We start from the raw sequence: 24,313 nt of genomic DNA, 5'->3' as shown, positions 1-24,313 counted from the left end.
GTCAATAGTGAGTTTGTGACCAGAAGGTCCCAAAAAAGATACCAACAAATATGTTATCTTTCTATCTTTGGTTTTTCTGTCGAAAGGCTTTGACTTTCTTGTCCCTCTTTCACACATTCACATGTCCAAATCTTAAAGTTAAATTCAAGGCATACTGAGTGCATGGAAAATAAGAGTCTATTTAATGGTGGAATTCTTGTTAAATGTCATGTTCTACATTATTTAGAAGTTAAAGTAACCCTTTCCATTACTGAAAGCATTATATGAATTTAACCCAAATAGAAAATAAAAAGAGATGATACTAAAATGTTAACAACTAAATTTGGTTGTGTATACCCAAACACTTTCCGAAACTCTTGTGAGGTGGTTAAAGTTTGACATTAACCTAATGGTAATGTTAGGATAGTCGTAAAAAGTGAGTATTGCCAGAGCTTTTCCAAGTTTTGGCAGTTTGTTCTCAGAAAACCTGCAGCCGGTTGAATCAGAACACAGAATTGAACATAAAAACATACAATAGCAATATGCTAAAATATATGCGAAGAAAACCATTACACGAGCTGACATCAAATGAAATGAAAGCATGTCGTGAATTTAACAATTTGATGTCATGAAAGACCAAATAACGTCTCACCCTGTTAGACCTGTTGATCTGAGAACCACTGTCCTTTAACACAACACATTCAGCATGTGTCGCTGATACATCAAGTTAATGACATTACCTCCCAGTCAAAACTAATGCAGTCACTTCCCTCTGTTAACTTTGAATAAGTACTTCCATCCTCCACCTCGTCACTGACTTTCTTCCTGTCTCAATTATCCACTTTCATCTCATTTGCCAACAACAGTCCTGTAAGACTGCGGCAGGCACGGCAGCTCCCGGGTGTGAATGTGTACATGGATTATTGTATTCAAACAAATGTGGATGTGAAGCATTTGCAAAGGGATTACAGGAATTAGCTTGTACTCAAAGTATTTACATTTAATGATGTCAGTGTTAAATGTAGGACTTTGGGGGTCAAATCAGGATGAGAAGCTTTAAATGAGCCACACTCGAGGTGCACAAGAAAATGCACCCAATCTATTGATTGCAGATGAGTCAAGTGGATGTATTGCATAAGTGTTGGTGAATGAGGCCGTGCAAGTATTTTAACAACTGCCAAATGCACTGCCCCATTGAACTTATAAATTGGTTTGGTTTAGAGTTCGCTGCTGGTTTTATTTTTCCTTTTGCAGCAATCCATAACAAGAATTTTCTCTCTTACTGTATGTGATTATATGATTATGTACACAACAGCTTGGCTTCTTACACTTTAATGACTAAAGGGAGAAAAGGAGGGCTGTCCAATAGAGGCATGGAGGAGCAAAGGTTTTACTGTAAGAATAGACAAGAGTTAATGACAAATCATCTTTAGCCATTGGAGTTGTGTTGAAGCACTAGATGGCAGTCTTGTCTTTAAATTGTGTGTATTTGGGCATGTTCCTGATCTTGTGGGGACATAAGTCTGACGCACAGTCACAATGTGGGACTGGCCTATTTTTTTAGGACAAAATGTCAATAAGTCCCATTAATGTAAATCATTACATTTGTGTGTGATGACTTGATTTAAGATTAGGGTTAGGTTTAGGTTATGGATAAGGATTTGGTTAAGATTAAGGTGGGTTCAGTCTACGTTATGGTTAGGGTAAGGGTTACTCCTCAGGAAATGAATGCAGGTCAATGAAATGTCTGTGTGCACTACGGTAAAAGTCCCCACAGGGATAGAAGTACGAGAACACACACACACACACACACACACATATTACACTTAGTTGACTCCCACACTGAGAGTCTGGGGCAGGAGTGTTTGGCTTGGTTTGCCACAGTCGTCAGACAGAAGTGGTGAGAGCTTGAATGTCTGACATTAAACAGATATTATTTCTCTGTCCCACCATCAACAGATTTAAAGGATGTGCTCACCAACCCTGACAGCTTTCAGCCGTTGCTCCCCTGTGACCTACTCCAAGCTGGATTCAGGGTTCACTGTCATCTTCTTTTTTTCAAAATAAATCCCCGTTAGAGCTCGGACTGTGTTGATCCTCATCTGGAGCATCAGACGCTGTCCAGACTCACAGCTGAGTTATTAATCATGGGCTGTGAGCTGAATTTATCGTGCCACAAGTTTGTCGATGCTGATCCCACAGATATCTTTAAATGTTTAATTTTAAAGCCTATTTTATATGTCTATAATGCAACTGTTATCACAGCGGCACTGACACCAAAACGAACACTCTTCTTCTTCTTCTGAGCTATAGGAAATTGTGATGGGCAAATGTCCTATTTTTGTATAATAAAAATGTTGTAATAATTGTTTTAGCATTACATCATACCTTTTTTACTCAAACAACCATCATCCCTTCTTATGTGTCCCAACTTTTATTTCAGACTCAAGGTCCAGATAGTACAAAGCAATAAATAGAATAAAATAGATACAACAGTTAGTGAAACTGAAAACCAAAAAGTTCCTCTTTCTTTCTTCCTGTTCATTTATTTAATATGACATTGCTATATCTTAGGGCTAGAGTGGAGCTACTTTATCCTCTTTATATATCGTCAGGTAATTTTTTCCATTGGTTTCCAACCCAGGATTCAGTCCCTCCTAAAGGTCACCATATACATCTGAGGGGTCGTGAGATGACTAATGGGAGAAGATAGGAAGAAAAACCAAGTTCTGCTACAAAGAAAATAGTTTTCATGACTTAAAATATACTCTCTCGTTGCTTTTTGTTGCTAAATAATGGCGGATTTAACCTTCTTTTTTTGTGGGGGTGGGCTCAAACAGTTATTTAAACAAAACCATCTGAGAAGTTTAGAGGGGGGAAATCACTCATACATATCTGAGACCTGGCAAAGGGGCCCACACAGATCAGCTCGAAGCCAAATGGTTTTATTTCAGAGCATCATCACACAGATTTGATATGACGTCGAAGTACAAAGCAGAGCAATGCGTCCTCAAAATTGTACTTGTGATTTTTCCATTGCGAGACTTCTACTATTGTACATCGTTGTGTTGCATGTTGTCATACTTCCTCCATCACCGTGTACACACCAGTGGCCGAAGGTGTCGGACCTCTTCCCCCTTTGACCCCAGCAGCGCCTCGAATCTGCAGCGAGGAATGAGAGGCATTCTTCAGTTGCTCGGAGGAGGAGGAGGAGGAGGAAGGAGGGAGGAGGGAGGAGGAGGAGGAGGGAGGGAGGGGAAGTTACGACGTAGTAGCGACTCAGTCACTCAGTGAAACAAGTTTCCAGCGGCTCGGCCATCCCCGGTCTGAAACTTTGTTTTTAGAAAATGAACTCACTCGGCGGCCGCGGAGGGGATTTAAGCGGCGACAGAAGCCCCTGATCTGGGTGGTTTCTTTTGGAGGAGGAGGAGGAGGAGGAGGAGGAGGAGGAGGAGGAGGGGGGGTGGTGTCGGTCCGGAGAAGCTGAATATGGGCCAGACCGCTGTGTCTGCTGTGTCTCAGCCCGAGAGCGGTGAGTGTGTGTACATATGGACGTGCCTCCCTGTTGTCTCTCTCACACTCACACACACACTCACACACACACACACACACACACACACGCACACACACACACACACACACACACACACACACACACACACACACACGCACACACACACACGCACACGCACGCACACATTTCTCTATTTTCATATATGTCTGCACGGGTTTTTCTTTGCAACATGTCTGCCGCATAGTTGACGGGAAGTTCCCTCGCAGTTGAACGCAACACCAACGCGTCCTGAACGGCTTCCTGCTCAGAGGAAGTGAGACTCCGTCGCTTCCTCTCGGTTTCTAAACGTATCGCCCGGGTCGCGTTGCTGCTGTTGACGCGCGTTGCCACTGAGCGAGAGGACGCGTTGTGCAACCACACAGTTGCGTCGCCGCCGGATCATAATGAAGAGCTCTGTTGAGTTAATATGAGTTTATGTGTTTAGCAACCAGTTTGACACGAGTCCAGATGAACAGCTTAGTTTGTCTTCCTCCAAGAGCCCCAGAAGTCGAGCCGAGGGCTCTGAAGCCTCAGTGCAGTCGAAGTTATGACATTATTATTACAAATAAACACAATATCAAAAGTCTTCAAGTGTCTTTGTTAAGGCTTCACAAGAAATATCACGACTTATAGTTTGGGTTTGGTTGTGTAGAGGTGCTGGAGCTCTCACCGGATGATTATTTTCATTATGATTTATTATAGTAAAAGGCCTTTTTGTTGTTGTCCGACCAACACTCAACACCCCCCAAATGCTTTAAAATCACATATTTACTTCAAATGCTTCGTTTTGTCTGACCAAAAATCCAAATTCTAAAAAGCATTCTATCTTTCTAAATATACTCTTAGTCTCAGTTCTTGTGACCGAGGGCCATGCAGGTTTGATTGTCAATGCCGAGGGCTGTTTCACACCTGCAGTACAAAGTGAACCCGATGCCACCAAAACCCACCAATGCAAAAACGCATCACATGAATTTAAATTGCTTCAGATGAACAAGCAATTTAGAGATTTGTCGGAGCTAAAACCAACACGTGTCAACTCCAATACGCCTAGGCTTACATTCTCCACGTCCCGGAGTGATTCACAGTGTTCTTCCAAAAGATTTCCCCTGATTCTGGTGTTTATATGATGGTGGCAGACTCTAAAGTGTCACTCCAAAGTCTCCTAAATGTAGTCGGGTGGGTAGAGACCTGATATCCCCTGATTTAAATCATAATTTTGTTTCCGTTGCTGTTCGTATAGTCTTCCTCCGCAAACGGAGGTGCCCGGTTGTCGTGCACATGAAAAGGTCGTCCAGCCTGTAACTGAAGACAAACTAACAGATGGCTGCGTCATGAACTTCTGCACTTCCCAATGAAGCACAGAGTCACTTAAAGCCTCAATTAAAAAGATAAAATACGAAACTACATTAACATTAGTGTGTGAGAACGTGCTGTACCTCCACGCTTACAAATCGCCTTTTTTTCTTAGTCATCTGTAGTCCTTTGTCTGTCCGTGGGCCATAAAAGTAAACATTTCCCATTTGCTCACATTTTTTATGGGAACACTTTCAGGCTGCGAGGCACAGGAAGAGACGAAGGACTCCGGATGAAAACAAAACTGGACCTTTTTTTATGACGCTGTCAGCATTTAAAGTAAAGACTCAGACTGTTTTGTAGCACACTTAAGCCAACATGCATAGGGACCTGAGGCCATAATAATGATCTATACATGCTCAGCGTTATGGGTTACATAACGACGCCGTGCTGTGCTTTAAATGCTGAATCCACAGTCCTAAGAGCAGGAGGGGGAAATGATCTGTCAGGGTCTTATTGAACGATCACTAATATCAAACTGATAACCTCTCAGGCCTAATGAGTTACGACGGTGCGTTAAAACACGGTGAATCTGCACTCTCCTCTTTGATTTCTTTAAGCCCGTTACTCCTGACTTAATCCGGGCTGCTACAGTGGGCCCGCTGAGTATCATGAGTTACACAGCGCTGTGCTTCTCTGACCTACATTGGAGGAAAGTTTGGAAGGAATGACCCAAGTGTTAAAACATCAGCTAATGCCCAGCGTCGCCCCTCCCTCCTCCGCTCACATCCAACTCTTTTTTTTTGTGCCTTATTTTCCTCTTCTTTCCCTGCTAGTATCTGCCCTCTGCTCTCTCTCTCTCTCTCTCTCATCCCTCTTTGCCTCTTCCTCTGTTCGCGACGTCCCCAGTGACTTGCAGTGAAGGAAGGAAGCCTCTCCCATTCCACCCTCCTCCTCCTCCTCCTCCTCCTCCTGCTCCTCTTCCTCTTCTCCAACACATATTCCTGCCATAACGTCTGAAACAAAAACCACGCTGGCTGTCACAGCCCGGCTCTTAAACTGTGACAAGTACGAGAGCGACCCGGGTAAACTCAACAGATAAAGTCAATACGAGTCAAACAAATGGATGGGAGGAATCGGTTGCGCTGTGAAAACACAGAAAAAATTAGGGTGTGCCCAATGCCACTGATTAGTCCTCTATCAGGTCTGCGGCCTTGGAGAAAGACGGCACAGACACAGGACACCCTTTAACCTTCACGTCACAGTGATTCATTTTTTATTTGATTTTTTTTTACAGTTATTTAGCTGATGCCAAACACAGACTCCTGCCCGATTGCTTCATTGAGATCATGTCTTCTGATTATCACACTCATTTCCATAGCTGCTTTTTATCCAAATCCTGACTCCCCCCCTTGAGCATGACATTGCGAGTCATCTGTTGCAAGATTAAAAAAAAAGAAAGAAAAAAGGCCTCCGTGTGAAATCCATTGTGGAATGATCATGGAGTCAGCGGCGGTTGTAAAGTGTAATAACATCCCTGAGTTAACCGGAGGTGGATTCGAGCCACATTGCTGGGATTTAAAAGCTGCACTCTGTATTATCTTTGCTTTGAGATGCAGGATTGCTGTAAACCTGTGGTCGTTTGCCATTCCTGTGTGTAACAAATGGACTTTGATTGGCATAACTGACTTTGCATAATACTTACTGTTGTATTTATCAGCAGATTGATAACCTGAAGCTCTGCGTTGCCCTCGTTTCATCTTTCCTCGTTGAAGAGGACGCGTCATTTACAATATATTTATTGGTCATATTGTAGAGTACAAGTTTGTCTTTCTGAGGCTTTGAAGCCGAAGCTGTATTGTTATCTTTAGCTGTCTGTTTACTCATAGTGGTTGATGCTGTTACTTCCTTTCGTTGCTGGCAGTTCTGTATTTATGTCAGGCTGTGGAGGGGTCAACGGGGCCAACGGGGTTAACGGGGCTCACAGTGGTTCCCAAAGAACAGCAACGTCCCTCCATGACATTACAATGAGGTGAATTAATACAGCTGCATTCTCAATTGTAGTTTACGCCTCTGGTTTTTTGGGCATTTATAGGTATGAATGAATAATTATTGAATGTATTGATCTCAAACAAAATGGATGAGATTAGGTATGCCATTTGGCCTTTCCTTAATTTCATTCAAGCATAAGAGTAATGTATTTATAGAGATTATGATGTCCATTGTGTATTTGGAAATGTCAAAACATTTTCCACAAAAGCTAAAGTAAATGTCTTTAAACGCAAAGTTGTGTAAATGTACATTAGAATAACGCGATTATTTAGTGTTCAGTTGCTCTCCGTTGAGATTTATTTGTGCCATCGGACTGTAGGCTTCTGAAAATATCATATTCCTGTATTGCAGTTTCAGATCTAAAAAATGTGATCCGTCTGCATCTGATTTGGCTTCAACCGCTCTAATAAGCAATATCAGGATTTGTTCAGAAAATAACACGTTGCATGTCTGTTGATAAAGATGACTTTCTGCAAACCACCTATCATGTAAACAAGTTCACCATCCATTTTCTCTTCTTCTTCTTCTTCTTCTTCTCAGTCAACCGTAATCTTTCTTTTGCTCCTCTCCACTACTTCTCTTTTCCTTTCTCTCCTTTCTCTTTCTCTCCGCGAGTAATACGTCTGTCCATTGTTAGGTTAGGTTCCCACTCGAGGTTTAATCGGTGGGCTAATGGCGATGATAATCGCTGCTACTGATTTTCCCATCATTAGCTGCACAAAGCAGCTGCTGAAATGCACCTATTGTTGCGATTTAATATCAACACAGGAACAGGAGTGTTTGTGTGTGTGTGTGTGTGTGTGTGTGTGTGTGTGTGTGTGTGTGTGTGTGTGTGTGTGTGTGTGTGTGTGTACGAGAGGGAGAATTAAATTGGTGTCTGGGGAGAGCATGCACTGGCCTCTGCACTGCACCATGCATTTGCTCTTGACAAAATGCAATTTTAAATTAAATATTGTGTTGCAGGAATGTCCGGATGTACATTTCATATTCTACAGACTTGAGTAATATGTCTTTGCTACAGATTCCTGAACACCTTTTTTTAATTATTTGAATATTATTTTTAATGAAAATTAGAATCTTATCAAAATTGAAATCAGTCAAAAATAACCGAAATTAGATATTTTTTCAAAATCGTTCTACCTTTTATAATTCAGGCTGATTTAAATATCTGTTTCTTGATGACATAACTCTCCTGCAGACGCCTTAAGCCTTATCTTTACATTTGATATAATACAGGATGCTCTGCATTAATCTCCCAGCACCAGTAAGCAGCAGTAAAACAGTTTATTCTCATAACGTGCAGCCAGGGCCCCTCAGTGAGGCATATTGAGCACTAGATGTATTGGCATCAGTCAGTTTGGTGATAGCCAACCAATTAACAGGCTACTGATTGTTTTCTATTCAGCTGAAAACCAGGACACAGATGATCTCCATCAGATGAGAACATATTACAGATTAGTGAAAGAAAATTGCATTCTTTTGATTTACCTTATCAAACAATTGGGCAACAGCACTAACTAATACTTATTTCTAAATGTTGCAGAGTGTGTTTTCAGCTGTTTTTCTGCTAAGCCTCTTAATGGATTTGAGAAAACACTCCACCGTTACCTTTTCAACCAACCTTCATTATGTTTCGGGTAATCGAAATGTGCGCGTGTGGAGAAGGGAAATGAAGGCAGGTCAGCGCCTAATTGCGCCTCTTAGAGGGAAATGTACACAAGATAATAACACGCAAACGACGTTGATGTTATTCTAACAGGCGCAATTATTTATTTTGATATTCCTCCAGTATTATTCTTGTTCACACCTAAGTAAGGCGTGCACACACACACACACATACACACACACAGATCCAGTCAGTGCAGTAGAAAGACTGCTCAACCCACAGGGAGAAAGCATGACTCAAAGGCACGACGTACAGAGCAGGACGAGGTGCAGTAAGACTTTACTTATCAAACAGGTTCAGTACACAGGAGATCAGTCAGGTAATCAGGCAAAGAAAGTCTACAATAACAGACTAAATACACAGGGGAGGGAGGATGATTAGGCACAGGTGAGTCCAATCGGTGGGCGGGGCAGACGATCACACAGGTGGCAAAATACACGTGGGCAGGAAGTGAAGTATCAGAAACGAGTAACACAAAAGAAAACAGGAAGTAATGGACTGTTAAAATAAAAGCACAACAAAGGAGCAGGAAGAGACGTGACAATGACGAGAGTTTTTTTTCAAATTAAAAAGAAAAATGTTGGCAGGAAATGAGACATCTTATTTTGAAAATCCTCTCAGCTCTCTATTTAAACTCAGCGTCCAGCACAACATGGAGCCCCGCAGGTATCAGCAGCTCCTCATCCATCACCTCCTCCTCATAGGAGTTAGCCGCTACGAGCATTAGCATAACACCCCCCAATCTCAGAAGGAACTGTCAGTGGTTGAGTTGCATCATGGGAGATGAAGGCACCGTGTTTTCACTGCTGTCTAACAATGTCATAAGAGTGTAAGGCTAAATCAGTGAAGTATTTATTTCAACAAATTTAATTTCAGGGAATAATTCAGTAGTTTGAGGACAGCTGGATACTAAAACAACTGCTAACCTGCTGTCCTGACCTCAAACTTCAGCTCCTAGCTGCTACAATAACTTGACATTCATTTAAAAGAATTAATTTAGTAATTTGAAGGTACAAATGATGATGTTCAGGGAAAACTTACTTAAAGTTTGTAAGCAGAAATAATAACCCTTTGATCCCTGCTGGGCTCCCTAGAGAGAGTCAGCAGAACGGACAAAACAAAAACCTTCCTTTGCTTGAATCTGAGGAATCACACACCACCTCTCTTTCCTCTGTAAGGTTCCGGTATGACGCACACAGAGACAAACACACACACACACACACACACAAACACACACACGCACACACACCATCTGCACACTGCCTGAAGTCTTCCAGAGGGTTCACATGACTTCTTATCTTTCAACTGGAAGAGGAGGACTTGTGAAAGGACAGGGATCTAGCCAAGACACACACACACACACACACACACACACACACACACACACACGCTGCAAGTACTGTACAGAAACAGAGTTCGGAATGATATTCCTGTTAAGCCGTTGAGTGCTGAGAGAAACAAGAGATTGATGCAGCAATGAACCATGACAATAGTTCCCAGTCATATACGTTTAGCAATCGCACACCATATTCATTTTAAAACAAAGCATATACTGAGTTCAACAAAAGAGGCGTCTTTACCTATGCAGATTCATTCAGTCACGTTTTTTAAGGGGAATAAACAGATTCATCTTTATTGTGTAAAATGAAAAGTATCCTATCTTGTTAAACATTTTGATTCTTGTTAGGTAACCACTTCAGTAGATAGACACATAGGACCTTAAGTTGCAATGTGCCCTTTTAACATGTGGGCAAGATATCAAATGTATCATGAGTTACCCTGTGATTTCAGCCTCATTCTTTATTGCATATGATAACATGGATAATAATTAAATTAATTAAATTAATTTGCAATATGAACAAGTGAAAAGAAGGCTTTGTTTACTTGTACTTAATCTGGATCTAGTGTTCTCGAACACATTCAAGTCCAGCAATAGTCATTAACAGATCCCAATATAGTTTATTTTTATGACATGATATATTATATCCATGCATCACAAGACATGAAGCTTCATCCGGTGCATTTTGAGAACTGCGGTGTGTGTTCGTTTCATGGTGCTGACGTTCTGTTTTTGTCTTTCTGCATCTGTGTCTTGTAGTTGATGGGTTGGAGAAATCATCATCACTGGCCAGCTGTGATGTGTTGGTGGACAGCGCCACCAATACCCAGAATGCCCCTGTGACACGGCAGCAACGAGGCAAGCTGTCGTCGCTAGGAAAACTCTTCAAACCCTGGAAGTGGAGGAAGAAGAAGAGCAGCGACAAGTTCCAGGATCTCACCAAAGGTAGGACGTCTTTTGTGTGTGTGTGTGTGTGTGTGTGTGTGTGCAATGATGCTTTAAAAAGGAAAAGAGTGAACAGTTTGTGTGTGGCTCTCACTGACTCATTCCTGAAGCGTTGGCCGGGAAATGAAAAGAGACAGAAGAAAATACAAAAAGCACTTTTTCTTCATGGCTGCCAGGTGTATCATTTCTACATTATGTCTTCCAACCGTCTCTCCAATACACGATGTGTTTACTTCACTGTCATAAATGACAAAGAAAAGCACCACGTTCTCACACAAGTCAAAATCAGAAAGTCTTTATTATTTAAAGTGTTGATTCTTTGTTTGACGGTGAACATGCTCATGTTGCGTTCACGTCCCACTGTAAACCCGATTGATTCCTAACGAGAGAAAAGCAGCGGCCGTTAGTTTGCGGCAGGACGACAGAAGTTCGTCAGTGAATCTGTATATGTGACGCGAGACATTTAGCAATAAGACGAGGAAAGCAGCTGTTGTGCAACGCGTTTGTAGAATTCTGTGTACATTGACAAAAAGACAAGATAAAGAACCTGATATTGTTGATCTTTTCAGTTCTGGAGAGAAAGATCTCCACCAGACAAACGAGGGAGGAGCTCATCCAGAAAGGAGTCATCATCATTGACAAAGGTTTGTCTCTTCTTCATTCATTTCTTCATGTCATTGCACTGTCCTTCACACCTAAAGGTCAGCGGTTCCAAATGTGTTTACGTTTGCCTGTTGCCAGTAAAAGCAAAACTCAAAACGCCTGACCTCTGCGTTTCGAGCAACCGAACAGAGGATTCCACGAAGCTCGTAACTGTCGTTTATCTCCTATAGATGAAACCATCAGCAGTGAAAATCTGAATGGGCACGCCACATCTAGTGTGACATCAGAGGAGGTCAAAGTTGACATTGAGTCTCCAGAAACAGCGCTGGAGGAACAGGCCAACGGCACGGAGGACAAAGCGGGTAACGTTTGGATGAGTCACTGCACCTAACACGAGCTTCTGTGACACCGGGGCTCGTTGGTGTCCTTAACTTTTGGACCTCTGTACGAAGTTGGAATAATAGTTTCTTAACTTGTATGTTATATACTTAAATGAGAATTCACTTTATTTGACAAACTTATATTTTCAAAATTCTGCTATTCTGTACCCACAGTGGTATCAATGTGTCCAGTAAAGAACAAAGATAATGATTATATGCTAGAACTAACTTCTTTTAGATGTGTGTTGCTTTGAAGTCTTTTCCTCTCGGGTCATTTGTACCGGCAGCAGTTTTCTGGCAGGCATTAAATCATCTGACAGGGTCTAATGTGTTCAGATAGATATTGGGCCTGCAGCAGTCTGAACAGAGCAGTAGCCGTCTCCTAATGCCTCCCTCGCCCTCAGGAGACCGGCCACTGTTCTTCTGTCTGATGCTGCCTAAGTGTTGTGCTGTTCTCATCTCAACCCTGTTAGCATTGAACTCAAAGCCATTTGTTTGTTCATTTGTCAATAATCAGAGAGGCAACAACCAGTGCAAACACAGGAGCAGAACACGCATACCTTCACACTGGAGGATGGGGAAGGTTAATGGGTATTTCATCTGTCTTATCCCAAGCCTTATACATCATTCATTTTGATCGAAATAAAACCTGCCCACGACTAGCGGATCAAACAACGTCTCTTATCAGCAGCTCTTATTCCTATGCTTTACTTTCATGTCCATCAGTGCATCTGTTTGCACAACTGTGGATTTTTTTGCTTTCAGTCCCTATTTTAACCTCTAAATACCATCCTGCCTCCACTGATGTGCTCAGAAAGGTGCGATACTAAACCCCTCGCCCGGGCAAAGCAGGTGCGACCCCGAGACGTTCAAGCTAAAAAACAGCCGAGCCCCGCTCTGCCCTCCTCTTCCAAACCGGCGGGTGGCACTGCAGCCACAACTAAGCACATAGACGGTGCTTCGGGGGCTAAAAAGACTTCCAAACCCACAGGCAAGACAGGCCCATCCACTCAAGCTAAAGCTAACCCACGGAGCACTAACAACACTAGTCGCGGGATTGGTAAGTTGAGGTCGTCGGTGTTCCTGCCTGCCTCCCTGCATGAAAAATGTGCTTGAATCAATGTTTGAAGGGATGAAGACTCCCTAGAAAGCTGTCTGCACCTGTAGACCATGGCATCATGCATGGGAAGATTAGTCAAGTCGAGCTTCTGTCACGTCGCCACAAAATAGTCGCCGTCTCTCCCTCTTGATTGTGTCCTTTCCCAATTGGAAGAGATGGCCAGTGTTGTGAGTTACTGTTGAAGCGTTTCTGAGAAAGCAGAAGTGAAAATGTATTTTATCAGCTATGAATATGCTGTGTGTGTGTGTGTGTGTCTGTGTGCGTGCGCACAAGAGCACACAAGTGTGACTGAGGTCCGTCATGCTCATGTGGTTTTGATTGATGGCATGATGCTCGGGCATGATCATCTCCCTTTGTCTGTGTGTGTGTGTGTGTGTGTGTGTGTGTGTGTGTATGTGTGTGTGTGTACCCCATTAACTTCCAGCATGGTGGAACTAAGCAGACCAGAACTAGACTATTGCACGTGATGTTCATGCAGTGTTTTCTGGAGGCATCTGTGTAATTTATTTTTAGTTATTGGGGAAGTGGGACAAAAGTAGTTCTCTTCATGTCAAGTTAAGTACTTTCCTTTCCTCAGTCTGCTTTTACCAGCACACACAGACTCATAACAGATATTGAAAAGACACATTAATTCAACATGACTTTAGGTCCATATTGATATCTTTCAAAATTTTAGGCAGGTTTATTGATTGATAATGGTTAGAAATGGTTATTCTAATACTGTAATATATTGGCCTTGGTGTGAAAATCAGCAACCAAAAGAGAAACTTTCTTGCTTTTAATAATACAAATGATTGTAACTGTACATTTATAAACACATATTAAGAATATTTGTTACTGCAAAAAAAGATTCCTAAGTCTAAGTTGGACTAAATACTAGTACTAGATAGGAAAGGATTCCCACCAGAAGATTGAGAGTTTTTGTTTATGTAACCTGTGTGTCTTTTGTGGGAGGAAATTGGAGCATCTGGGGAAAAGAAAAAGTCTAATAATATTCTCTTCTCTCTTTCTCTTGCTTCCGTTTCTCCTCAGCCAAATCCTCCCATCCAAAGAAGACAGGATCCACAGCAAAAAACGGCTCCACCTCCACCTCCACCTCCACTTCCACCCCTCGTTCCCGTGCATCTAAGGACGCTTTAGCACCGACTGAGGGAACCGATGCAAGGACCAATCGGAAATCAAACACTCCCACCTCTTCCTTGGTACCTCCAAAGGCCCCCGCAGAGACTCCTAGCCAGCCCGGGGAGGTAAAATCCTCGCTCCTTTCCTCAGACACCTCATCTAAAGCCTCCGGCAATGAGACAGAGGGAACTCATGCAGCTTCTCAACCTGCTGCAGAGCCTAAATCTGCTCCCAAGGCCTCCACTGCAGGTGAGGAGACCCACAAGGGTGCGACCCCCGGACCCACCATCCAGTCTCCCCATATCAACAGCGCCACAGAGGACACCTCCTTCACGGTGGGAGAGACGGGCAGCAGCTCGCAGGGGGAGAATCGGGGGAGAACGAGAGGGGAGGGTGGAGAAGAAGAGAAGAAGAGAGGAGGAACAGAGTCTGCTGTGGAGAACAGCCCGAGGTAAAAATGTAGCAAGGACACGAGAGTTGGTGAAACATTCCTTATGTTCGTCTTCTCTGCACACCGGTTCTTGTTCTTCTGGAGTACATTTCAACACAGTCGTCTTACTGTAGTCACACGATAAATGTTGAGGGGATGGCTGACAATATATCTCTTCTTTTTTTTAATTCATTGAGTGCAGTGACATATTAACATTTACAGAGTTCAGGATTGATCCCATTTCAACAACTCTTCAAATATGTGTGAGACACGAAGGGCGATGCACTTGGTGAAACTGCAGCATGAAAATGGCTTGGCGAAACAAACCACACCATAATAAATAGACAAATAATAATAGTTAGATTTTGTGCTGCAGTGCAGTCTGTTGTGTAAGGTTCCTGTGACTGTGTATGTGTGTGGTGTAGAGGAGCTGTATTGGAGGTGTGAAGTGGAGAAAGAGAATAGTGATGGAGAAGAAGGAGAGAAAAAGAGAGAGAGAGGGAGGAATACATTTAGTTTTCCTGGCATGGTTGACCAATGATGTCTCGTAGTCTTTTGTCTTCATTTGTATTATTTTACATTATTATTAAGACTATTTGTATCAATACCATCGCCCTCATATATTTTGAATAAGCTCACGCTGGTCTTGTCTTTGTTTCCTGCAGGTCTGCAGCGGGCCAGGCTGAAAGGCCACAGGGCCTCAGCGTGAACACGCGGCAGGCCCTGGTGACGGTGATCCCCGACAGGCCCAGAGACAGCCAAACGAGCGACTCTGACTCTGACGGACCAATCCTGTACCGAGATGAGGAGGAAGACGAGGAGGAAGACGAGTACACAACCAGTACGGGATTCACTTTGTACTCGTAGAACTCGTACGCACGTTTCAGAGAAGCGCCTCATGAACACACATCATTAACTTGCACGTGTTGGTATTTTGTCTGAGGTTAAGGATATTCTTAATTTATTTTGTAAATGCTGGTCAAAGAACGAAAGGATCGAGCAGCTCTAGGTTTTTATTTCCATTTGACCCAGAGATGCATGATACTCAGAGGACACTGAGTCACCAGTTCATCTGCGTACTCTTTCAGTTTCACAATCTTTACATTGCACTAAGTCATGGTCATTAGCACCTGCAGTGTGTGGTGTCTATCAGGCCGACCTCTGTGTTTAACTTTCACTTAGGGTTCGGTTTGAGCTTCGGAACAGAAAAGACCGACCATAATGACTTAAAGGGTTGTCATGACAACTGACGCTGAAGCATGTCTTGTAGGCCGGTCAGTGGACGCGAAGAAGCCGCCCTTCCTGCGGTGGTATCCCGTTCGTCCATGCAGGATGTTAAGAAGGCTGCGACTAGTTCTCAGTGTTTTGTGTTTGTTCCAGGCGCTCTGGCCATAAAGATCCGCCGACGAGACACCCTGAACATCAAGCTGGGGAACCGTCCCAGCAAGAGAGAGCTGGAGGAGAAAAACATTCTGCCGCGGAGCTCTGAGACGGAGAGACATGAGATACGCCAGCAGATCGGCTCCAAACTAGTCAGGTACACACACACACACACACACACACACACACACACACACACACACACACACACACGCACACACACGCACGCAGCATGCTGGGAAAATTTAACAGCCTTTGGATTTTAAACAAGAAAAGTGTGTAAAAAAAATAAAATCAAACTAGATCTGTGCAATTTTTTTTTAAATATGTTTTTTTTTAAATGTGCCATATTTCTATTTAACAGAGATTCAGTTCAATTTAGCAATAGTCCAACATTTGTATTATTAATGCCTTCATAGTAAATACAATGTATTCGAGTTTGAGTCATATTTATATAATAAATCACAAAAATCTTCCACAAAATTATATTTTATATATAAAAGTACTATATTACTCACCGAAAGTTGTATGTATTCTTTCGGAATGCAAAGTTGTAAAAAACTTAAGTCAGCGTAATGTTCAGTCTTGTGTGTGAACCCACTTGTGTCTTCCCAGGCGCCTGAGCCAAAGACCGTCCACAGAGGAGCTGGAGCAGAGAAACATCCTCAGGCGTAAGTTTCTGAAATACCTTTTAAACTGAGCATTGGTGTTATGCACCATGTTCATGATTTTTAAATAATTAAATAGTAACATCTCAATCAATCGGGTAGAGATATTAAACCTGATGCAATATGCAGCCTTGGTCTTAACTCTCAAACTTGAAATTAGCAAAAGAGGCATCGCGCTGTAGAATGTGCTCAACATGGCTTTTTCTGTTGTACTTTCCTACAGTACAACTACATGTTCATAAAGATCCATATTTGACCAATTCCACACTTTTTTAGTCCCTCACAAGGAACATGGTTCACGATGATAAAGTCAATGTTCTTACCAATTCTAAATTCATTTTCAGTGAAGCTTTCCTCTCCTCGTGTCCGTGTCAAATAATATTTGTGTGTCCTGCTACAAATCATCTGCTGGTTCGCTTTGAGTATTATAATTTCGTAATAAGTCCTTTTGATCTCGGTCTCACAATACCAGTTTCAAATTGCTTTTTCTTCTTATAAAAGCAAAGTAAATATGCTTCATGCAAAGTGGAAAATGTGTGAAAAATGCAGCCCACAATCACGAGTTTAAACGCAGTGGATACAACACAGGACATAATAATTCAAACGCAGAAATCTTTGATTGGTACAACAAATACGACACATTATAAATTGAATTGTTTACTAAACCCAACAGTATAACATGACCACAAAAGAAGTTAAAGATATCTGATCAAGTTCATTCCTTTGTTACTACAGTCGTTCCATAAAATACTTTGAAATGTACAACAGCTTTCGGCTTCCCAACTGATCTCCTGATGGAAAGAGGGCTGACGGGCATCTGTTTACCTTTCTACCCAGATTATGCAACCAGCTGGTTTGCAACTTCAGTGCTTGGCATCCGTCTGGAGTTGTTGTTGTTGTTTACAGTGTAACACACGGCCCTCCGCCCCTCCTATCGGTGCAGCGGGAAGAACACGATGACGGATATTTATTGCGTAACTTTTTATTTCCGAAAAAAAACACCAAAAGCTCAAATCTGTTCTGCACACTTGTTCTGTTTATGAGACATAAGAGTTAGGTGACTGGTTTCTGCGCGGTGCATCTCAGATGGCCTCTATTTCCGTCTCTGATGGGAGCACTTGAGGTCAAGGAGTTTATCAAGTCGCCCACAAGTCTTTTGACACAAACAATATGCACTCTCCGGCCACTTTATTAGGTACATCTTGCTCGTACCGGCTTTCAGAACTAGCTTGAATTCTTCATGGCATGGAGTCATTCATGGAACATTCCTCAGAGACTTAGGGCCATATTGACAGGATAAAATCACTCAGTTGTTGCAGACTTGTCGGCTGCACATCCATGATGCAAATCTCCCATTCCACCGGCACCATCGTCTGCACACCTCGGTTTGTAACGAGAGTTCCTTTGAGTTACTGTTGCCTTTCTACCCGCTCAAACCAGTTTGAGTTGACATGCCCAAATGCATTTAGTGAGAGAGTGATATATATATATTGTATGTCCATGAAGACGTTACAGATTCAACTCGCATGTTACATTCTTTCTCGAGAAGGAATCAAAGGATGTAAATAAAGGCAATCACACGGCTTCATTGCCAGCCGCGGTCACATTTTAATACGGCGAATCAAATGTTGTTGTTGTTAGAAAACAAAGCAGAAGCTTGTTGCGGACTCAGTAGTTGTGAAGTGACTCTGTTGCTTGTGTGCATGCAGAAAAGAATATAGCAGAGGAGCGAGAAGCCAAGCAAGAGATTAAAAGGACACTCTCCAGAAAGGTAATGTACACACACACACACACACACACACACACACACACACAGGAACAGAAAGGATACAGTGAGTCTATATTTAGCTGCTAATATGTTTGGCTCCACCCTATGAGTCATGTTAGGAGGCAGAAGAGATGCGGAAGGATCAGCCCATCTAGTGGACACAGATGGAACTGAAGATTGTCTTTAGTCTCCAGTTCTTGTGATTTAAAGATACCATTTGCTTCCTAGAAAACCTTTTACATACTAAATACAGGGTGCAATAATAAATGATGCATATACAATATGTTAGACTTGTAACTTGAGACTAAAAAGAAACACACTGGAAGGACCATTCTTGATTCTTGATTTTGATGTTTATGATCTAATTTCTCTCTTCCTCCTGTGTTTGTGTGTGTGCGTGTGTGTGTGTGTGTGTGTGTGTGTGTAGCTGAGTGTGAGGCCGACAGTGGCAGAGCTCGTTGAACGCAGGATTCTGTGTTTCAACGAGTACGTGGAGGTAACGGACGCCAAAGACTACGACCGGCGGGCAGACAAACCCTGGACCCGGCTTACACCCGCTGATAAGGTGCTAAAGTTAACACGCCGCATTGTAATATCGTGACTATTTGTTTCTTATGGTTTGACAGTTTTTTTCCTTTTTATTATGTTATCAACGTATCCAGCTGTTGCTCGTTGGGTTGCATACGTTACACATGTGTAACAGTAAGTGTATCAGTCACGGCAGGTGGCTAAAGGATGTCAAAGCAGACACCTGCACATTGCACCCATGTGTGATTGTTGTGGACGGTTTCCAAAACTGTGATCTTTAATCTGACGGCGTAACAGCTTCCTCTTTTCTGTGTAGGCTATTGTTGCACTTGATGACATTCACCTTGTGTTTACATGAAGTGAGATGATACACAGAGAATATACGTGCGTGCATGCAGCAGATCTACTGAACAAGCTCTTCAGTGTCATAGAAGCAGAAAGCTCCTTAGGGATAGCTGGAGGGCAGTTTCTATGTCCAACCTGCCCTCTGCTGGTGATGTTTAATACTACACAACATAGAACAATCAAAGACCTCCTGAGCGCTGAACCCTCACCGACTTTTAATCTGCTTTAACTGCACACACAGCCAGACGGAGAGCCAGAGGAAGGGACTCATGCTGTATGAGGAACATTTTGATGTTGTTTGACAACAACAGACAAAAATATACCAACATAATCCTCAGGGAGCGAAGAACAATGCCCATGTTTGCTGCTGTGTACATGTTCATGTGTACACTTTTCTTGCCAGCACATTGCAACATTACATTATGAATTGTGGGCAGTTCCCTGAAGAAAAGTCTGTAGCTACATATTTATGTAAAGTACTCACAAATAGCTCAATTAGTCCAATGTGATTAGAGTAGAAAAAAACAGTTGTGTGTGTGTGTGTGTGTGTGTGTGTGTGTGTGTGTGTGTGTGTGTGTGTGTTTGTGGATCCGGTGGCCTTGTCCTGCTTGTTACATTTTTATGATTTGTGTGTGTGTGTGTGTGTGTGTTCTCTGCCCCTCAGGCTGCTATCCGTAAGGAGCTGAATGAGTTTAAGAGCCGAGAGATGGAGGTCCATGAAGACAGCAAACAGTTTACCAGGTACTCGAGCGGTTGATGACCACCATTTAGTCGACTCGGACGATAACTCACGCTTTATTAGTGATTCATTACCATAAATCCTGCAGTTTACGAGTTCACGTTGATCAATATCTTTATTACTCTGATCCTTCAAAGTCATTTCCACAAACATCAAAGCCATGATACACACCTGGGGCGAGATCTGTGTGACATGGTTTCATATTGTTTGGCTGTACAGAGCGCATAGAGGTCCAATTCACCTGTAGTAACTATTACACATTTTAATTATAATATGTAATTACATAATGTTTCATTTTTATTTTTTGCAATTTCATAAAAAAGTCTAATCTGAACACTATTAACCGTTTATATTCATATGACACATGCTGTACATATTTTAGATGAGCACTTGTTATTGTCATCTGAGACTTTTATAAATGCACGTTTTATATTTGCACCTTTCCCACTTTGCATTGCAACTGCTGCACAGCAATTTCCCTCTGGATAGATGACGTTTTATCTCATCTTTTGTATCCCATAATAATTGATGTAGCAAGCAGCACCTTCATCCTTGCTGCAGTCATAGATGCTCAGCACAAAACACTCCAAAAACATCATTACGCCGGACAATTTTCCTTCTCTAAAGCAATTTGCTGCAGCTCAAGGCGCCAATAAATTGTTTTGTGCCTGGTGAAGATCCCAAAAAAACCTGCAGATTCAGATTTTGCTGTTAGTTTCTCTTGCTTTATCAAAGACGTGCTAAAATAATGTTTTTGTGATGTGGTGTTGTCACTTTTAAAAACATCAAGTTGGAAGAAATGAGAACCAACAACCAATTGCAACCCTAAACGACGTTGTATGCATGTACGATAGATTTGTAGATATTATATCATATTGTGCATGTGTGTGTTTTATTTACTTCCAGATTCCATCGGCCCTGAGCACTCTCACTGCCAGCTGGACATCAGCGCCACACATCTCCGGTCCACAGCTCCCAGCAGCCCCCTCCCCCCGGTCCTCCAGAACCTCAGACCCTCAGACCCTCAGACCCCCAGACCCTCCAGACCCTCAGACCCCCAGACCCTCAGACCCCCAGACCCTCCAGACCCTCAGACCCCCAGACCCTCAGTACACAGCTCAGTCCATTTCTCTTTGGGATCCTCTTGCATCTGATGAAATACATTTCTGTCTATATTGACAGTAACAGGTGTGTCTTAAGGCCTCGGCCATCCGTGGACACCAGTGAAACATTTGCACATATCTATAGTCAGGACAGTGGCGTGTATAGCACTCTGATTATATTATTTATTCTATATGGCCAGAACATGCTGGTATGTGATGTTTTTTTTCTGTTTTTGTTGTTGTTTTGGTTCATTTCATCATAGACAGGCTCCAAAAAAGTGGGCAATGTGACCTTTTTAGTATCGTGAATGTGGATCAGCTGTAGTAGAGAGTTTGTGTACTTGCCACGGTAGGCCTTGTTTATGAACAGCCACATGTCCATATATGGGCATCCTCCTAGAACAGGAAGTGGCAGTGATTGGATGGTTGCGTGCCGGTCTCAGTGCCAATGTCACAGATCAGAAGGGAGGAGAGGCAGTGGATTCGGCTCTGATGTGCCTCCTCGGAGTTGGATCTGAAATACTGCAGTTTTAAACACATTTAAAGTATATTGCCACTAGGGGGCATTATATCATTAGAGTTATAATCTGTGAGTATGAAGATTTTAATGTAATCTGCAAGTGTTGTACTTCTAACTGCTGATGCCTAGGAATCGGTGAGCACCTGAGGCTCTTAACAGTGAAGTGCAATGGGAATCACTCCAGTTCTAGACAATAACTATCCCTCCGCCTCCTGATGATACACGGTGACCACGTGTGCCATCATATACTGTATCTGACATTGAGTTATTAAGTGCAAACCCCTGTTCACAAAGTGCTGGACTTGCTGTTTAGAGGATCTACTTTTCAAGCTTTGACTTTTCATTTTAGGCTTTTGGCTGAAGCTCTAATTTGGTGCCAAAGAAAAAGCAGGTATTTGATTCTACGTTTGGTTTGTTATGTGATTCGGCGTGGCGGACTTCCCAGGGTGGTTTTATAAATGACCAACAGGCACTGAGAGTTTCCCCACTGAAGCAATCAACAGTCCTCTGGAAGAAGTCGAGAAGTACCTTATTTTCCATTTCCTTGAATTTGCTCTTGCAACTTCATCTGTGGTCCTTCTACATCTCGCCCTAACATGCACAGTGCATCCAAAGATATGCTTTTATTGCGTTTGATTTATCATTTGAACCTCAGAATAGAAAAGAATTGTTCCAACCTTTTTGGGGAAATACACAATAACACCGTCTCACACTTTGTTGGTGAGTGTTAAGTTTGAAGGTCAATGCCAGCAGCAGGCTACAAGCTTATTCTTTAGCTCAATGAGAGTATATCCCAAAAGTTTGAGCCATTATTATTATTATTAAATATCACATGTCAAGCAAAACTAATATATTGATTTGTGTTATAGTAATCTAAGCAGACACAAGGCCGGTTATAAGGCAGAATAATGTATTTCCTGGAAATATGTTTCGACCCTAAATTTATGATTTATTGGCCACGTGGCTGAGGTAGTTTGGTTTTATGGATGTCTAGCGTTCACCTTCGGTGCATTTATAGATTTTCTTCTTTGAAGTGCTCCAATACTACAAGATGTATTTTAATGTGAAGGGGCTCAATTAATAACGCTTTGTTTTTGTGTGAATGGCAAAATGTTTGGCTGAAATGGGGAAGGACCGAAAACCTTATAGATTGCTCTCCGTTATATAATATCACGAATATAAGAAGCTGGGACAGAAATAAAAACAAAACTCGGTCTAGAGGTTTATATAAGAATTAAACTTTTTTTTTTTTTAAAAGATGTTTTTCTTCCCAGCATATTTGGACTATAGAGGAGATGTTGACTGAAAAGTGGTTGACATATTGAGCTTGCTGACGTCCAAAGGCTCGTGTTCTCATAATAGACCTCCAACCTCGACCACATTCGTCATTCTATACAAATAAGAATTGAAAAAGACAGATTTATTCTTTCTGCTTCTGAATGTGAATGGGTTTGTAACATGAAATGATGTACAGTGATGGAAAAGAACCAACAGTATTCATTCATGTCTATGTTGATATATATATATATATATATATATATATATATATATATATATATATATATATGTATGTATTGATTATTTTGTACACGTACATGTATATCGAGCATGTGCATACATTGAAATCAATTTGACTACCAATATGATACAATAGAACTTTGATGTGAAGGTTTTAAACTCGTGATTTTAGTTGTCTTGTTTTTTTTATTTTCCCCGGACAATAAGAAAGAAAAGAACAGTTCATGTGTACGAGCTGTTTCCAGGCAGCATATTAAGAGCAGTATGTTGAATAACTGCCACGTCTTAACCAAACCTACCTGTTACCTTAACAGACCATGCACCAGCCTGAATATGGGAAGGTAATTATACATCTTATTTTGTATTCTGTTCCACTTAAACTGAAGTCAGCAGGTGCAATGCAGTCTGTATTCCACGGACTCCGTTTAAAAGCAATTTATAATCCTTTCTAAACATCACTTCTGATTTATTTCTTCCGATGACCGCAGGTCACCTTGCACAAACTACAACACAAACAAAAACAGGACGTGACTTGAAATCAAATGTGGTTCATGCACAGTATATAATCTAGATGAATTTTTACAAGTGACGAAACATGATTTGGATTGGTTGCACATGAAGTGAGCTTCTATAAAGGTGAACAGAATGCATCAAAGACTAATAAGCATTTTAGCATTATACACAAATATAAAGTGTTGGTGGAATAGCTTTTATCCCAGCGTGGCTGAGTAAACATAAATATGCTGCTTGCATCTCTGTTGAAAAGAGGAGTTAATCTCTAAAGCATTACTGGTAACATATTTATTTCAACCGAGCCTATCTAGCATTTATAAGCAGTATATAGTTGATGGGTGCATGTTAAAGGAGGTGAACACAGATATAAAGACATTTAATGCAGCTGTAACCAATATTTTTTATCACAAAGGTGACAATGTGAAAGGGGGTATCTCATAATTATGAACGTACATAAAATTACCAGCTTTTTGTTTAACTGTCCGGTCCACAACATTACTGTTCTGGCTCACTCTCGCCGCTCTCATGGCATCATTTCTGCCTCGTTGATGTTTCGTTGATTTGATCAAGTATGACGTGTTTAACACGTTCATAAATGGTTTTAAACCTGTTTTTAAATCTGTGTGAATATCTCGTAGTTGCACAGTCATGAAAAACCGTGCTGACAATCATGCATAAGCTGTTTATACAACAATTATGGATGCTAAATCGTAGGAGTTATAATTGGAGACAAAGTGAATTAATAAACA

The 24,313-nt window shown here is 41.8% G+C and overlaps 1 protein-coding gene across 4 annotated transcripts in view; it reads left to right on the top strand.

The window, feature by feature from the left end:
- phactr2 (phosphatase and actin regulator 2) overlaps positions 1 to 23,015 on the top strand; it is a 33,386-nt gene extending 10,371 nt beyond the window's left edge. For 2 of the 4 annotated variants that reach the window (XM_034552873.1, XM_034552876.1), the window contains exons 2-13: positions 10,642 to 10,827; positions 11,397 to 11,471; positions 11,661 to 11,792; positions 12,625 to 12,870; positions 13,963 to 14,503; positions 15,148 to 15,323; positions 15,863 to 16,019; positions 16,478 to 16,533; positions 18,240 to 18,301; positions 18,726 to 18,863; positions 19,836 to 19,912; positions 20,817 to 23,015. In XM_034552873.1, the coding sequence (XP_034408764.1) occupies positions 10,642 to 10,827; positions 11,397 to 11,471; positions 11,661 to 11,792; positions 12,625 to 12,870; positions 13,963 to 14,503; positions 15,148 to 15,323; positions 15,863 to 16,019; positions 16,478 to 16,533; positions 18,240 to 18,301; positions 18,726 to 18,863; positions 19,836 to 19,912; positions 20,817 to 20,832 (1,862 nt within the window). In that variant the 3' untranslated portion in view covers positions 20,833 to 23,015. Of the gene's footprint in view, positions 1 to 3,240; positions 3,512 to 10,641; positions 10,828 to 11,396; positions 11,472 to 11,660; positions 11,793 to 12,624; positions 12,871 to 13,962; positions 14,504 to 15,147; positions 15,324 to 15,862; positions 16,020 to 16,477; positions 16,534 to 18,239; positions 18,302 to 18,725; positions 18,864 to 19,835; positions 19,913 to 20,816 lie in introns of those variants that run through there. The other 2 variants (XM_034552875.1, XM_034552877.1) reach the window with 2 other exon arrangements.
- Positions 23,016 to 24,313: the final 1,298 nt, after the last annotated feature.

The sequence above is a fragment of the Cyclopterus lumpus genome, chromosome 15, assembly GCF_009769545.1.
Source record: "Cyclopterus lumpus isolate fCycLum1 chromosome 15, fCycLum1.pri, whole genome shotgun sequence".
Classification (NCBI taxonomy): Eukaryota; Metazoa; Chordata; class Actinopteri; order Perciformes; family Cyclopteridae; genus Cyclopterus; species Cyclopterus lumpus.
The sequence above is the reverse complement of the archived record's forward strand: the minus strand, read 5'-3'. Positions and strand labels throughout refer to the sequence as shown.